We start from the raw sequence: 16,845 nt of genomic DNA, 5'->3' as shown, positions 1-16,845 counted from the left end.
TTTTAAATTTTTATTTTATTTTTTATTTATTATTTATTTTATTTAGTAGCATATATGATATTAATCAAATAACTATATATATATATATATATATGATCAAAATTATAAATGCAACACTTTTGTTTTTGCCCCCATTTTTCATGAGCTGAACTCAAAGAACTAAGACCTTTTCTATGTACACAAAAGGCCTATTTCTCTCAAATATTGTTCACAAATCTGTCTAAATCTGTGTTAGTGAGCACTTCTCGTTTGCCGAGATAATCCATCCACCTCACAGGTGTGGCATATCAAGATGCTGATTAAACAGCATGATTATTGCACAGGTGTGCCTTAAGCTGGTCACAATAAAAGGGCACTCTAAAATGTGCAGTTTTACTGTATTGGGGGGGTCCAAAAACCAGTCAGTATCTGGTGTGACCACCATTTGCCTCACGCAGTGCAACACATCTCCTTCGCATAGAGTTGATCAGGTTGTTGATTGTGGCCTGTGGAATGTTGGTCCACTCCTCTTCAATGGCTGTGCGAAGTTGCAGGATATTGGCAGGAACTGGAACACGCTGTCGTATACGCCGATCCAGAGCATCCCAAACATGCTCAATGGGTGACATGTCCGGTGAGTATGCTTGCCATGCAAGAACTAGGATGTTTTCAGCTTCCAGGAATTGTGTACAGATCCTTGCAACATGGGGCTGTGCATTATCATGCTGCAACATGAGGTGATGGTCATGGATGAATGGCACAACAATGGGCCTCAGGATCTCATCACGGTATCTCTGTGCATTCAAAATGCCATCAATAAAATGCACCTGTGTTCGCTGTCCATAACATACGCCTGCCCATACCATAACCCCACCGCCACCATGGGCCACTCGATCCACAACGTTGACATCAGCAAACCGTTCACCCACACGACACCATACATGCTGTCTGCCCTGTACAGTGAAAACCGGGATTCATCCGTGAAGAGAACACCTCTCCAAAGTGCCAGATGCCATTGAATGTAAGCATTTGCCCACTCAGATCGGTTACAATGACAAACTGCAGTCAGGTCGAGACCCCGATGAGGACGACGAGCATGCAGATGTGCTTCCCTGAGACGGTTTCTGACAGTTCGTGCAGAAATTCTTTGGTTATGCAAACCGATTGTTTCAGCAGCTGTCCAGGTGGCTGGTCTCAGACGATCTTGGAGGTGAAGATGCTGGATGTGGAGGTCCTGGGCTGGTGTGGTTACAAGTGGTCTGCGGTTGTGAAGCGGGTTGGATGTACTGCCAAATTCTTTGAAACGCCTTTGGAGACGGCTTATAGTAGAGAAATGAACATTCAATTCACGGGCAACAGCTCTGGTGGACATTTTGCTCATGTTCAGCTCATCAAAAATGGGGGCAAAAACGAAAGTGTTGCGTTTATAATTTTGGTCAGTTTTATATATATATATATATATATATATATACTAGAGGAGACTATTTTTAACTTGATTATTTATAATTTGATTATTTAGTAAACTGAATTTAATTTAATTAAATTAAATTTAATTAAACATACACAAAAACACAGTACTACTGCCAGTACCATAAAAGTCTAAAATGCAACACAGTGGCCAAAGATGTCTATCTGAATGTGTGTGGTTGGTGTATGAGACAACATTTTAAGTTTTATTTTATTTTATTTTATTATTTTGCTGAAGCGTACCTAAAATGTTAGTAATGTAAATGTATGCATTTAGTCGTGAAGACACTTTTTGTGATGCGATTGAGTTTCTTCCCTCAGAATCAAACCCTTGACCTTGGCCTTGTTTACACTGTTCTACTGTTTAAACTAGAGGAATGCTTGTCAATTTTGCAGCGGGCCGTTTCTGCAGCTTACAGTCAATACATGCACTGAACAGGAAGTGGCCATTTTTGAAACAGTATGTTTACACAACACTTTCATTTAAAGGTTTGAATTTTCATGATACACATTACCATTGGGATTGCAGTGACAGTTTAGGAACTGACGTTTAGAAAAATAAACACAAAAAGACATCTCTAATTTCTCGTTTTACTAACTTGCAGAGTTCAAGCTACTCTTTTTTACCTTTCACAACTCTGCGCTAGCGCTAGCGCTAGCACTTTGATGTGGGAAAGATTATAATGATGAACGTTACTTTGATCTGAATATCAGGCTAAAGTTGAGGTTCAAAGAAAAGAAAAAGGTTTTAGAAAATAAGATATTCTCTGTTCATTACTAAAGTACATTAGTGAATCTGTTTTGTAGCTGATTTTCCCTTGAACAGGAACGAATCTTCCAAAGGCTTTTGAGGGGCTACTTTTTATTGAGCTCTCAGTAATATTGTCTTCCTCAGCCCCTAGTTAGAAGGGAGTTTTAGTACTCCTGAATCATGAATCATCATGATAGCCCTGCTAATGTTTCAGGTCACTGGTAATCGTTGCCTCTGGCTAACCTCGACCTAACCTGCTGAACCCAGCCAAGACAAAGCTGTTTAGGCATGAACTACATCCTTTTGTATGTGAAGACGTAAGGAGTATAAATCAATGCCAGGGCAAAAAAGGAGTCCGAACTTTGGGAATTTTGGGAGGATTCAATGTGGCGCTGTGGAATGTGTGCAAGATGAACGGCATTAGATGAGTACAGAGAAACTATGAGTGTTGGGAAAGTTATTCCATTATAGTAGTTGGTCTGATTTTTTTTTAATACTGGAGGTTGCAATGGTATTACTTTACTGTTCAGACTGACGAGTTAGGTTGAATCTGCAGACTTTTTTTCACATTTTCTATGTGGTTTTTGAATGAAAATGGTGTACTACATCAGCCCCTGACTGAGCATGTTACATGTTCACATTTTTGCATTCAAAACCAGCTACAGTTGAGGTCAAAAGTTTGCACCCCCCTTTCAGAATCATTAAAAATGTTGATTATTTGACCAAAATAAGAGGGATCATGCAAAATGCATGCTATTGTTTCTTTAGTACTGACCTGAATAAGACATTTCACATAAAAGATGTTTACATCTTTTACATCTACATACAAGAGAAAATAATAGTTAAATTTATATAAATGGCCCCCTTGACACCCCCTTGATTCTTAATACTGTGTTGTTATCTGAATGATCCACTGCTGTGTTTTTTTTTTGTTTAGTGATAGTTGTTTATGAGTCCCTTGTTTGTCCTGAACACTTAAACTGCCTGCTGTTCTTCATAAAAATTCTTCTTGTCTCAGAAATTCTTTGGGTTTCCAGCATTTTTGTGTATTTGAACCCTTTCCAACAGTGACTGTATGATTTGAGATCCATCTTTTCACACACAGGACAACTGAGGGACTCATATGCAACTATTACAGAAGGTTCAAACGCTCACTCATGCTCCAGGAGGAAACATGATGCATTAAGAGCTGGGAGGTGAAAACTTTTGGAATTTGAGGATCAGAGTAAATTTAACTAATTTTGTCTTCTGGGAAAAATGTAAATATCTTCTGCAGCTTCTGAAGAGCAGTACTAAATGAAAAAAAAAATGATATTTAGGCAATATAAGAAAAACGTACACATCTCCATTCTGTTCAAATATTTTCATCCCCTGGCTCTTAATGCGTGGTTTTTCCTTCTGTAGCATCAGTGAATGTTTGAACCTTCTGTAATAGTTTCATACTGTTGTTCTCAGTGTCAAAAGATGGATCTCAAAATCATACAGTCATTGCTGAAAAGGGTTCAAATACACCTAAATGCACAAGAATTTGTGGGACTTGAAGGGTTTTTATGAAGGACAGTGTGCAGTTTAACTGTTCAGGACAAACAAGGGACTCACGATCAACTATCACTAAACAAAAAACACAGCTGTGGATCATTCAGGTAACAACACAGTATTAAGAAACAAGGAGATGTAAACTTTAGAACCGGGTCATTTTTACAATTTCAACTATTATTTTCTCTTGTGGACTATATGTAAACATCTTTTATGTGAAATATCTTATTCAGGTCAGTACTAAATAAAAAATAACATGCATTTTGTATGATCCCTCTTATTTTGGTAAATGAATTAACATTTTTAATGATTCTGAAAGGTGTATATACACTTTTGACCTGTAAATGGAGCACAGTGGAATAGAGCAGGCTGTTTTTAACTTGACACACCACCTGAAAAACAATATACTTGCCTGTGCCATTAAAAAAGGTGTGAGACACAAAACAACGGGCAAAGACGTCTATCGGAATGTATATGGCTGTGTAAGTGGTGTGCAGCGCAACTTTTCAAAGAGGACGGGGGCTTCCCCACTGCAAAAATAGATTGAATAGAGATGTCAAATCCGCTGTGAAAATGAGTAAGCGGTTGTTTCAGTATTGCTAGTATATGTGCAGCATGTCCTGCATTTCTCTCTGTTCTGATTGAGCCTGCAGGGAATTATTTGGTTTGTGTGTAGCGCAGAGAATTGTTTTTGATTTGATGCATTTGGAAATACTACTATTTTTTTAGTTAATCGATATTAAAAGCAGTGGTTGACTGATATGGGACTTTCAATGGCTCATTTTGATACTAATGTCTAGAGAAGGGTGAGCGATATAATTCCAAATGAATGAGCGACTGACCATATCAAAATTCAAGCAAATATTTGAAAAATAAAATGCATGAATTGGTACTTGGTGGATTTTTTATATATCTTGTATAGTGGAACATTTTGAAACAACATTTTAAATGGATAGTTCACCTAAAAATGAAAATTCTGTTATTAATTACTTTCACTCATGTTGTTCCAGACCTTTTTGATGAAATCTGAGAGCTTTCTGACCCTGCATAGACAGCAATGCAACTGACATGTTAAAAGTTCAGAAAGGTAGTAAGGACGTCATTAAAATAGTCCATGTGACGTCAGTTGTCCAACCTTAATTCTACGAAGCTACAAGAATATTTTTGTGCACAAAGAAAACAAAAATAATGACTTCATTCAACATTTCTATTTTAACAACGTCCTTACCAGTGTTGGGGGTAACGCATTACAAGTAACGTGAGTTACGTAATCAGATTACTTTCTTCAAGTAACTAGTAAAGTAACGCATTACTTTTGAATTTCTGAGAAAATATCTGAGTTCGTTTTTTTTTACCATTTATTGACTAACAAGTCTCCTGTCGGGAAATCGGGGGTAATTATTGTTCATTAACTCAAAAAAAAAAAAAAAACAGACTCAGTATTCCTCAAAATTAATAAAAACAGTGAAATGGAAACATATAATATGATGCAATATGAGATTTATACATCACATATATGAATAAATAAGCTTTCCATTGATGTATGGTTTGTCAGGATAGGACAATATTTGGCAGAGATACAACTATTTAAAAATCTTCAATCTGAGGGTTCAAAAAAAATCAAAATATTGAGAAAATCGCAGAAAGTTGTCCAAATTAAGTTCTTGGCAATGCATATTACTAATCAAAAATTAAGTTTTGAAATATTTATGGTGGGAAATTTACAAAATATCTTCATGGAACACGATCTTTCCTTGATATCTCACACTTTCGGTGTGAGAAGACTTTTATGTTTGCCGAAAAGAGAAATTTTTATATTATAAACAAACAAGCAAGCCCTGCTCAGATTTAAAAATTAACGCAAAAGTAACGCATTACTTTCCATAAAAAGTAACTAAGTAATGTAATGCATTATAACGTATCATTTGCTGTCTCTGTAGGGCCAGAAAGCTCTTGTATTTCATCAGAAATATCTTAATTAGTGTTCTGAAGATGAACAAAGGTCTTATGGGTTTGGAACAACATAAAGGTGGGTAACTAATGACAGAATTTTAATTTTTGGGTGAACTATCCTTTCAAATGTTTCCTTTTTTTAATGTACATGTTGATGCATTCACAAATCTTCACACTTTGGTTGCCATGTAGATGTTTACGACAGCTTTTGACAGATTTTGACAGAAATTCACACATGCATTTAAAACCATATCCTCTTTATTCAGCCAATCATATGTTACGCTTTCAATTCAGCTAATAATAGTAAAGATAGTACAGCTACTCTAGCTCTAGAAGTATCAAGTTGAGATTTTTTAAATTGTAATATTTTGGTGCCACACACAAAGAAACCATCATGCTATCTGTAAGTACAACTTGCCCTGTGGCAGTTTCCACAGTACATATTTAGTAACCCAACAAGTCTTTTGATAGTGATTGACTGACATACTCAAGACTTTAATTTAGTAACACAAAACCCTCAAGCTAAAACGGTCCGTCTTCCTGCTGCTTTTGGCTTCTCAGTTCTTTATTTAACCTCTTTTACAAGTAAAAAACACAAATGAGAATTGTTTATTTTGTCTCAAAGCTATGTTACGCTTGCTGTTACACATAAAAGCCTTGTTGATGCAAAAATATCATTGAGGCCTCATACTGCAGATTGATGAAGACAGATTTCTACTGCGACAAATCCGGACTGTCAGAAACATTTCAGGTAATCGCTTGTTTCTGTGGCTGTTTCCCTCTAGACGTGGAGCACAAGGAGGACGAGGGTGGGGACTCTGCAAAAAATGAGGTAAAACTGTCTTCCTGTTGTGCGCCTGTCTGTAATATATGTGTGTACGTTTGCGTGTTTCTGTCTGTGAAAATTCAACCTTTTTCTGTTAATCGCTCAAGATCTTCGAAGGAAGATGACATTAACGTGGAACCTGTTTTTCCAGCCACTTGATTGTGAAAGAAATGGTACCCTGATGGTGAAATATCAAATACACTTGGTACACTGCTTAAAAACAACGGTCTCTGCTTTGATCTGTCGGGCCGCTCGAACCCTTTCTGTACCGATGAGAACCCTTAGTTTGAGAATCCCCCACCAGCCCATTCGCGAAACGCTCCAAAATCATTCGCAGACAAATCACCTACTTCCTGCCTTCATTTAGGATCGGACAGATAGATAAGCACACTAAAACAGAGAGAGAACAAGTCGTTAATTTTTTTCTTTTCCTTTTTTTTTTGCTTTTGTCCATTTGAACAGGGAGCTCGAGGGAGGCTCCGTGGGGGAGTGGGCTGGGAAGTCAGCCTCCGTCAAAGACCCATGCCCAGAGTAACCTTCCAGGCCGGTGACCCTTATTACATTAGCAAGAGGACCAGGGAGGAGTTGCTGGCCAAGTGGAAGTTGGAGGTGAGTACCACTGCTCGCCTCTGTCCCAGAGGAAGAGTGATAGGGAGCCTGTCAGCATTTCTATTATAGCAGGAACGTTTGCCAGGGCGACAGTAAACTCTGCGAAAGCCAAGTGTATTTGATGAGTCATTTGATCTCGCATGAAGGTACCATTTATTTCATGAAATGTCTTGCTGGCTGCTTCTAATGCTAAAAATCCACTCGTTTCCAAATTATGACCATATACAGGCAGTGGCCAATGTTTGGTTATAGCTGATCTTACAGTTTTCTTAGGGGTTCAAGCGCTTAGTACTGAAACCCTATTGTAATAGAATGGCCATGGATCAGCATTCTCCACCTAAAAATGATCGGGCAGGCCAAACCGTAAATCATAGAGACTTAAAACTTGGAGGGATGGTAGTTCTCACACCCTCTACAACATCACCAAAGCTCGCCCCAATCGGCCTGAGGGTGGCGCTACAGCAGTTACAACTAAATCCTTAACTGTTTGTCGTAGGGTCAAGTGTCTTGGCTTATGATGGACAAAACATATGCCTCAGATTCAACCGTCACTGTGATGAAATTTTCAGGGATTTTTTTTTTAAAACCTACTTTTGCAAACTAATTCTAGGTTTTTCGCCCGATCGGAACCAAACCAGTGCGGAAAGACTTTCTGTAAATATCGATTATCAAAAACAAAAGTTTCGACCGTCGTGACAGGACACAACTTTCGCTGCTTTTAGTAAAATGGCAATACTGTAACTCTTGAATGGAAAGAGATATTTTCGCCAAACTCTGAAAACGTATGCAAGAGCTCAATCTGAGGTCACAGTTAAAAAAAACATGGAGTTTGGCTACTTAGTGGTGCTGTAACAGGGAAATAAACACAAAAACAGCTATAACTATGCATCCGTTAGTATTATCGACTTGAAAATTTGTCCAAAGTGTCTATGAGGACATTCGCGTATATCTCAAAAAACGTGGCCGCCATTGGGTGAATTTCGAAATTTGAGCACCTATTAGACGAGGTTACCAGAGAACAGTGGGTATTTTCAACTCGTGGCCCTAGAGTTCTATAAGAATTTTGAAAGAAATTGGCCAATAGGTGGCACTAATGAGTTTTGTGCCTATGTAATCACGTGCTGTTTCACACATCCAGCCTTTTTAACAGCTTTTACTAAAACGCCAATAACTCTTGAATGGAAAAAGATATTTTCGCCAAACTCGGAAGACGTATGTAAGAGCTCATTCTGAGGTCACAGTAAAAAAAAATGGGAATTTGACCACTTGGTGGCGCTAAAACAGGGAAAAATTAAAAATGGCTATAACTACGTACCCATTAGTTCAATCCACTTGAAAATTGGTATGCCATGTCTAAGTCCAAAGTGCCACAAGCATTTGTGAGGAATTTGTAATTATGTATAAAACCTACTTGTGTGAACTAATCTTATTTTTTTTGCTCAACTTCAATAAAACCACTGCAGTACAATTCTCTGGACTCTCTAGATCAATAATTATCAAAAAATTTAACTTAAAGTTGAACCTTACCCTTTGGATAGCTATAACAGAGTCATTTAAAAAATTGTCCAGACCAAATATACCTAAAAGCCTATAAATCCTGAACGAAAGCTCAAAACTTCACGAAAATAAGTGAGCATGTGTGACATATGATTCTAAACAAGCATACAAAGTTTTATGGAGATCAGACCGTAGGTGGTGCTGTAACAGACATAATTTTTTATAATCATTATATTTCTATGGTAAATTACCTGGAATTGCCAAAAATGCTTTTTCTAATCATTGAATTAGCTGGTTACAGATTTGTACAATGTCTTTTTCCTTATGTGCTTAAAAGCCTTAAAGCGCTTGAACCATGGTAATTGCTGCTTGTAGCTATATATGTTTCTTTGCTTATGTGTATATATTTGCATGCTTATTTATTGTGTTTTGTTCTTTTATTTTCAATGTTTTATTTAGAATTAATTTATACAAAATACTATAGAATTGTGATATCGTCCATTAAATGAAAACATTTATCAGCTTATCAGTATCAGTGTATACCTAGTTGTGATCGACAGATTGTTTTTACTGCTCTCTTGTTGCTCCTGGTTAGGACCAGGGTCATCCCTAGCGTGGGATGGGGCCAAATGCAAGTAGAGGATGCAGGGCCCCCTTAAAGGACGGGGCCTGGTGGGGTTGTCCCAAGAACAGCCCCAGTTGGCTTTTGCACTGTTAAATTGTAACATTTATTAATCTACGTTACTGATTATTGGAGACATGTTGAATAATCCAAGAACAGGAATTTGATATTTCAGGAAGAAAAGAAAAGGCTGTATGATCATTTCACTTTTTTTAGTTCAGTAGTCTGTGTCATGTTGAATCTTTATACATGGTACATCAACGTGCAGGGCAGAAATTGTTGTGATGTGTCTTGACTTGAACGTGAACTGTGATTTCTGCTCCACTAGTAGCACCAAAACAGGTCTCCAGAACACGCCTCCTGTCTGTCATTGGTCAATCAAACAGATCAGGAAAGCAGTTTAATATGAGTTAAGGGACAAATTAAGAAGTACTTGGGCATTAAGGTCAGTTTACAACAAGAATGATAACTATAGTTCACACTAACTATAGTTAACATGCACTGCAGTTCTGTCATCTGACGGTTTAAATGCTCAAGCTCTTTAAAGTCAGGTGTATTCTGATTGTGTAAAACTTTCTTGTTTTTATCGTTCAACTTTTCACATAGTATAAGAACAATGGTTAAAACTTTATAATTAGTGTGGCTGAACCTTTATGGGTTGAGGGGGTACACAGATTTAGCCCTCATTTGTTATCCCCAGCTATGGCGACTCTTCAAAATCATCGCAGGTACAGGTGGTTGACAGTTTTCCTAATAGTACTGTGTTGCATGGTGAGAACTGCTCTGTTACATAATGTTCTTTTTCCTCGGTAACCAAAGGGAGCCGTCCAATCACCATCGAGCTCCCCCCGCCCCCATCTTTTTTTTTTTTTTTTTTTTTTTCCTCTGGCCCTCACCACACTGTGTTTGAGGATAAGCCATAAAAGTGTCAGAGATCCCAGAAATACAGCCAAATTAGCCGGACACACAGTTGTCTCGTGAGTGGACGTCGTAAAATTCCAGAGAAATGGGCGTTTCGCATTCTTCACGCAAGAGAGCAGGAATCCTCCATCATCGGGAGCCTGGGAATTTTTTTTTTCCTCTGAATAGGCACATTGTGGAAGAGCGCAGATCGTAACATGTCATTTCTGTGTTTGCTCTCCGACGGTCTGTGCAGTCATGTTTTCAAGAAGCGTTGCGCACCGGACACAACAATGCAGCAGGAAACTCTGTTGAAAGGGGCCTTGACATGTTTCCTTCCTCTGGCTACGAGGCCTGAGCCGCATACAGTCAGCAGAGCTTTGTTAGCATTGAAGGGGTGGCCCTAAGGGGCGGGGGGGGGGAGGGTTTGGGGGAAGGCTGCTTTCACTTTCTGTGAGCGAGGGGGATCATGTCTCTCTTTTTTTTTTTAATAAGTACCGAACGCTACAGTAGATTCCTCTTTCCCACCCCCATCCCATTCCCTTCACTCCTCCCCCTCTCCCCTCACAACTCTCTCCGCAGTGGAAATGAACTCCGTACTATGGATATAAGGGTGAAGATGAGGTTTACAGCGAATTTCCAGCGCTGCTTGCAAGACAGCCTCCTGGACAGCCGCCAACATTCTGCAAGTCCTCTCTAGCCAACCAGAATTCCTGTTGGGAACCACCTGACCCTGAATTCCCAGACAAAGAAATGTTCATGCTTTCTGTTTTTTTTTTTTTCCTTTTTTTTTTTTTTTTTTTTTTTTTTTTTTGAAGCGGTCTCCACTGAGCCAAGAGTGGGGCAAGAAAAAAAGCGACTCACACGTTGGATTTAAAGTGCCGAGTGCAGGCGTGTATGGGTAGGTCGGCTGACTTGTTTGTTGTTGATAGCGCAGGGGACAGTGTGCATGTCTGAGTAGACTTGCTGGAGGAGGAATATGCTGACTTCAGGTATTTCCAGGAGACTTGTTACGGACCATCTGCCCCGGGTAGCTTAAAGGAAACCCATCTCTTTAAAACCACAGTGCCGGACCGGGCTTAAAACATTGCAAGTACAAGACAAAATGCTTTGCTTAAAAGGTTTTTTTTCTAGCCTGTATGTGATCACAGGGGGATAGCAGAAACCTGAATGTATTTCCTGTTTTACTGCCGGTGCAGGATGTTGTGCATAGGGTATATCTTTGGTTTTGTTTATGTTTGAAAGTTTACACTTGGTTTTTAAGTGTGTCGTGATCTGACAGCGTGCTTTGTGTGGTTATTTATACACTGGGGTTGTAGAGACGTAGCATGTTTTAGCTCAAACTAATGCTTTCCCACTTGTTTTAAAAGGAAAGTTTTGCTTTTGAGCTTGAAAACAAAGATAATATGCTTTTTTCAGTCTGTCAGATTTGGGTCGGTACCGCAAACATGTAAAACTGGCAGCAGTTGTCGCTTGTGTTGAAGCGGAAATACGGTGCGTGTCTTTTTAAGGATATGCAAATATGAATGAACCGAGTGAACCCGGGAACCGCGTGTGATTAGTGCGCTGCCAGCGCTCGCTCGTACTCTGAGTCAAGGCTGCACAGCCTGAAGCAGGCAGACTTTTGCACTTCAGCTTTTTGCAGTTTAACAGATTTTAGACTATTAAAAACATTTTGAGCATCCTCACGTGAACAAACAAAGAGAAGGCTTTAACATTAAAGCACTTAGACTTATTTAGCATGCCTGACCTCTGCTGTAATGCTAATTACAGAGCCTTTAATGGACCCAGCACAAGCACAAACTAAATGCATCCTCTATTCTCTGCACTCGGGAGGGTAAAAAGTGAACGGCCTTTGTTCGGTCTCGCACAAAGTCACATCAAAATAAATGCGATTGTCACACAGTGGCCATAGCCATTCATCCCCTGCCTGTTGGAATCTTAGTGTGCACTGCTGTGCTGCCGGCATTTGAATTAATTCAGACTGTTTCCTTATATTGTTCAAAGTTTAAGGGAAACGGTGTTTATGAAACGTTGTTTGTTTGGAAACCATTACTAATGTTTTTAAGCGCTGCAGACTGATTGTCTGTCAGCAGTGTGCAACACTGCTTGGGTTTTTACAGTTCAAGTAAATAAATAAATAGAAATATGTGACCCTGGACCTCAAAACCAGTCATAAGTTGCTCAGGTATATTTGTAGAAATAGCTAAAAATACACTATATGGGTCAAAATGATCGATTTTTCTTTTATGTAAAAAATCATTAGGATATTAAGTAAAGATCATGTTGTATGAAGATGTTTTGTACATTTCCTACCATAAATATTTCAAAACTTAAGTTTTGATTAGCAATATGCATTGCTAAGAACTTCATTTGGACAACTTTGAAGGTGATTTTCATTTTTCAGATTCCAGATTTTCAAATAGTTGTATCTCAGCCAAATATTGTCCCAAACCATATAACAATGGAAAGCTTATTCTTTCAGCTTTCAGATGATGTATAAAAATTGACCCTTATGACTAGCTATGTAAGTTAAAGTAATAATTATTCACCCCAAAATGAAAATCTGCTGAAAATGTACTCAAGATGTCAATGAGTTTGTTTCTTCATCAGAACAGATTTGGAGAAATTTAGTATTACATCATTAGCTCACCAATGGATCATTTGTAGTGAATGGGTGCCGTCAGAATGACTGATAAAAATATCACAATAACATCAGTTAACATCGTATTAAGTGAAAAGCTGCATGTTTGTCATAAACAATTCCGTTCCATCTTCAAAACGTTGCTTCTGGCTAAAATACGAGTGTGTAATCCATAATAATGTTTCGTTCGGTGAAAATGTTTAATCTGAATCAGGAGAGGAACATGCACAGATGAAGCACTGTTTACAAAACAGTCCAAAGCAGTTCTAAACAAAATGTTGGTGGATTTTGTTGCAAAAAGACAACAGGGGATGGACTTTTTCACTCGATTATGGACTTTCATTTTGTACTTGAGCAACAGTTTAAAGTTAAAACATCTTGATGATTTTGTTTCTTACAAACACACAGCTTTTCACTTTACAAGATGGTAAATTATGGACTGGAGTCATGTGGGTTACCTGTGGATTATTATGATGTTTTCTCATTCTGACGGTACCCATTCACTGCAGAGAATCCATTGGTGCGCAAGTGATGTAATGCTGAATTTTTCCAAATTGTCTATATCTTGGATGTCCTGAAAATGAGTAAATTTTCAGCAAGTTTTTAGTTAGTTTATAATTTACTGAAATATTATTGTTTAGTAATATTTATTATGTTTCTTTCTCTCCTGAAGGAGCTGTATTGTAACTGTTTAGCATGTGCTGTGACGCAATACTGATTTGGTTGCAATTTACAACCCAAACTAATGCTTCCAAGACTGTCATTCTTGCAGTACTGGGTTTACCACATTCATTCTTTCTCAAAAAACTCATCTGTGTTCGCCAGCTTGCTAATGTTAGCTTTTTGGCATATTTAAAAGATCACAATTAGCAGCCACAATGTTCAGTTTATCACAGAAACCAAATATTTTAATTCACAAGGCATAAAAGTATAAAAAACCAGTGCAACCTAGCATTGTTCGAATAGTGGTAATGAAACTTCCATTAGCTGGCCTGAAAGTTTCTCACGCTAGCCTCAGGCCATCCATATAACCATAAATCATAAAAGTATTTTGTTTTTTTTTAAGTAATACTGTCTTTTCATGCCTATGTCATATGAACAGCAATGCATTCAAAGGCCTGACGTGCAAAATAATAGGCCTAGAGGCATCCATGTGCAGCAGCTGATCATAGAATTGACTTGGTATATAAAAAAATACAGAAAGATTGGAAAAAAGAATTTGCCAAAGGAGCTTTCTTGGAAAAGAGGCTTGGTTGATCATTGTAATGTGGAGAGCAGCTTAAGGCTATGGGTGTTTCCTTTCAGATATAGGTAGCGCTCCTATAATACAACACGCCAGCTTTAACATAGAGCTTAAAAAACACTCTCTCGCAAGGTTACCCTTCTTACCTTTCAGTACTGGATTTATGCATCCTGAAAGGTTGGTTTATCACTTAGTTCTGTAAGCTTCTGTATTATTCCATGTGGCTTAAGTGACTTAAGTACTGCATTATAGATAGCATTACTGTACATCAAATTTTCAGTCCCATGGTGGCTTAAAAGTAAGTTTTCTTAGTGTTGATGCGGAGATTTACATCTCATGACTTCAGTGCCTGGAGGATATTCTTTATTAGTTAGGAATGTAAGACTAGGACTAGTTTCTGAAACGTTTTCTCTTAATGCATCTCAAGATCTGTGTTTTTAACATTTTAAATTTGCTCCTTATCTAATATTTCATATTTTCCTCTCCATCTTTTGGAGAGCCATATAACAAACTAAGCTAATAAATGGAGAACTTTCATCTTGTTGTGCTTTTTAATAATCTTTATCTTTATAAGTATATTTAGTCAGTGAATAGCAAAGCTTAAGTGATTCTAATAGTACAGTGTTTGTTGTATTTTTTCTTTGGACTATTCTAAATACACCCAATCCCAGGCTTAGTGTTTTAAATGCTTGTACACAACAACATTGGTTATTTTAAGCTTTATTTTGTGGATGACATACTGCTTATATCTTGTTGTTCCTGAGCTGGGCTGTGTGTTTGTGACTGACAAAGACTGTAAAGTACTGTACTCCTGAAACCCTCCCCCTTTCCTTCCTTCTCGTCTCCCCCTCCCTCAATTTCAAGAGCCAGACTTGCTACAGTGAGGCCCCCGAAGAGGGGCATTTACAGCTGGGGGAACAAAAAAAACACGTCCAGAAGCAAATCTCCACTTATAGCCACAGTGCTTTCCTCTCCTCCCCCAGTTTTTGGGGAGTCAGTTTTCAATTGATTTCTTTATTTTTACATATATATCCTTTCCCTCTTCCTGAGTCGACGTTCTTCTCTCACTGTCACTGTTCTGTTCGATACACAATAGATGCCTGCAGTATTAGCTGCTTCTGTCATTATTTATGATCGGCTGTGGTATCTATGGTAGCTTTGACAACTTAAGGCTGTTTTTCCAGATAGTAAGAAGTTATGTGTGAGGTTTATGTCAAAACCACACATTTTTTACTCTTCATCAATCACATAGGGTGAGTTCTGCTTGTTGCGTGGAATGTAAATTGTGTACATTTAGAGCGAACAGAGCCACAAGCGTGTGAGAAGAAATCGGTCGTGGGTAGCTCAAGATAGTGTTTTCTTAAGATAAGAGTTTCAGATTTAAATTCTATTCTGATTTAATCCTGTTAATAAACTTGTCTTGAAATGATTGAACTAAGATTACATTAATGATAACTCAGGCCACTGTTGTATCACAGAAAATCTTACATGGTGTATGTGATTGTACATCATGGTAACAGTAGACATCATAAATGTAGTTATTTTTGACAGGAGTTCAACAACACAATGCTTTATATATTGAATAACTATAATGTAATGTCTAGTATTAAAAGTAGTGACTTTAGTACATTTGAAATGTAAAGCATTACTCCTAAATATAATGTAGTAACTTAAATGTTCTGTTAAGCTGCTTTGCAGCGTTTTGTATCATGAAAAGCGCTATACAATTGAATAGCAATGTCTCAATGTTACTGTCATTGCATTGTATATGACAAATTTTAATCTAAAATTTTGTGAGATAAGTTAATATTCAAAGGAGTCCCTGCACAGGCTGTGATAATTCCTCTTGTAAATTTGCTGAAAATCAAGACAAAAAACACATCCAAATATTTAATAGAATTTAGTTCTGTATTGTTCCTTTAAAGGAAACAAAAAATAAATATCGAAAAAGGGAAAAAAATGGATGTAGAATTTGTTACAGACAAAAATGGATGTATCTAGTTAAGAATGTAGTTTTTGTCTTTACAGACATACTGAATCCAAAGAAAAAACTCTGATTGACTACTACATTGTTATGCAACTGGCCTCAGAAAATTAAAACAATATTTTCAGTTCTAACAAGTGAAAATCAGAAGTTAATCTAACAGCATCTAGTTAAGCACAGTATGGAGTTCGCCAAGGCTCGGTATTGTGTCCTCTGAAGTTCTCCGAGTCTAAATAAATAGCAGTATTTTAAATACTGCTACCACTATGATTGCTACTACTTTATTGTGAAAACCAGAAACAGTCAAATCTAACAAGTATCTAGTGAAGTACAGCATGGAGTCCCCCAAGGCCCGGTATTGTGTCCTCTGTAGTTTTCCTGGTCTAAATAAATTCTGGTAGGTGGAGATAACAGGAAACATGGAATTAGCCTTCATTGTTACGTTGATGATGCAGCTTTATATTTCCTCTATACCACACACCTCAGCTTTCCAAGTTCAGTTAAGGACACTGAAGAGTAGGTACAGTGAACAGCAATTTCCTGCTGTTAAATTCTGACAAACAGCTTGTATCCATTGAACCTACAACTATAAATATTGCAAATCAAATGCAATTTGCACCTAGATGAATGAACTCTTATGTCATTTTCTACACTTAAGGAGCTGAGTGTTACACTTGATAGCAATTTGTCTTTTGAAAAGCATTTCCAGAGTTAACCTAAGTTATGAAACATGCTTTGCTCGTTAGCTTTGAAACAACATGGATTACAAAAAGCGCAATACAAATTGAAAAATGAGACATCTTGCAGCTCCCTTGAAAGTTTACTCAGGCTCAT

The 16,845-nt window shown here is 37.8% G+C and overlaps 1 protein-coding gene across 8 annotated transcripts in view; it reads left to right on the top strand.

Annotated features, from left to right (window-relative positions):
- dnmt3ab (DNA (cytosine-5-)-methyltransferase 3 alpha b) overlaps positions 1–16,845 on the top strand; it is an 82,860-nt gene that overhangs the window by 34,048 nt on the left and 31,967 nt on the right. For 6 of the 8 annotated variants that reach the window (XM_051132916.1, XM_051132918.1, XM_051132915.1 and 3 more), the window contains exons 5-6: positions 6,472–6,518; positions 6,975–7,121. In XM_051132916.1, the coding sequence (XP_050988873.1) occupies positions 6,472–6,518; positions 6,975–7,121 (194 nt within the window). The remainder of the gene's footprint in view (positions 1–6,471; positions 6,519–6,974; positions 7,122–16,845) is intronic. The other 2 variants (XM_051132919.1, XM_051132920.1) reach the window with 1 other exon arrangement.

This window comes from Labeo rohita, chromosome 17 (genome assembly GCF_022985175.1).
Source record: "Labeo rohita strain BAU-BD-2019 chromosome 17, IGBB_LRoh.1.0, whole genome shotgun sequence".
Lineage (NCBI taxonomy): Eukaryota > Metazoa > Chordata > Actinopteri > Cypriniformes > Cyprinidae > Labeo > Labeo rohita.
Note: the sequence above shows the minus strand (reverse complement) of the source record. Positions and strands in the feature narration are given on the sequence as shown.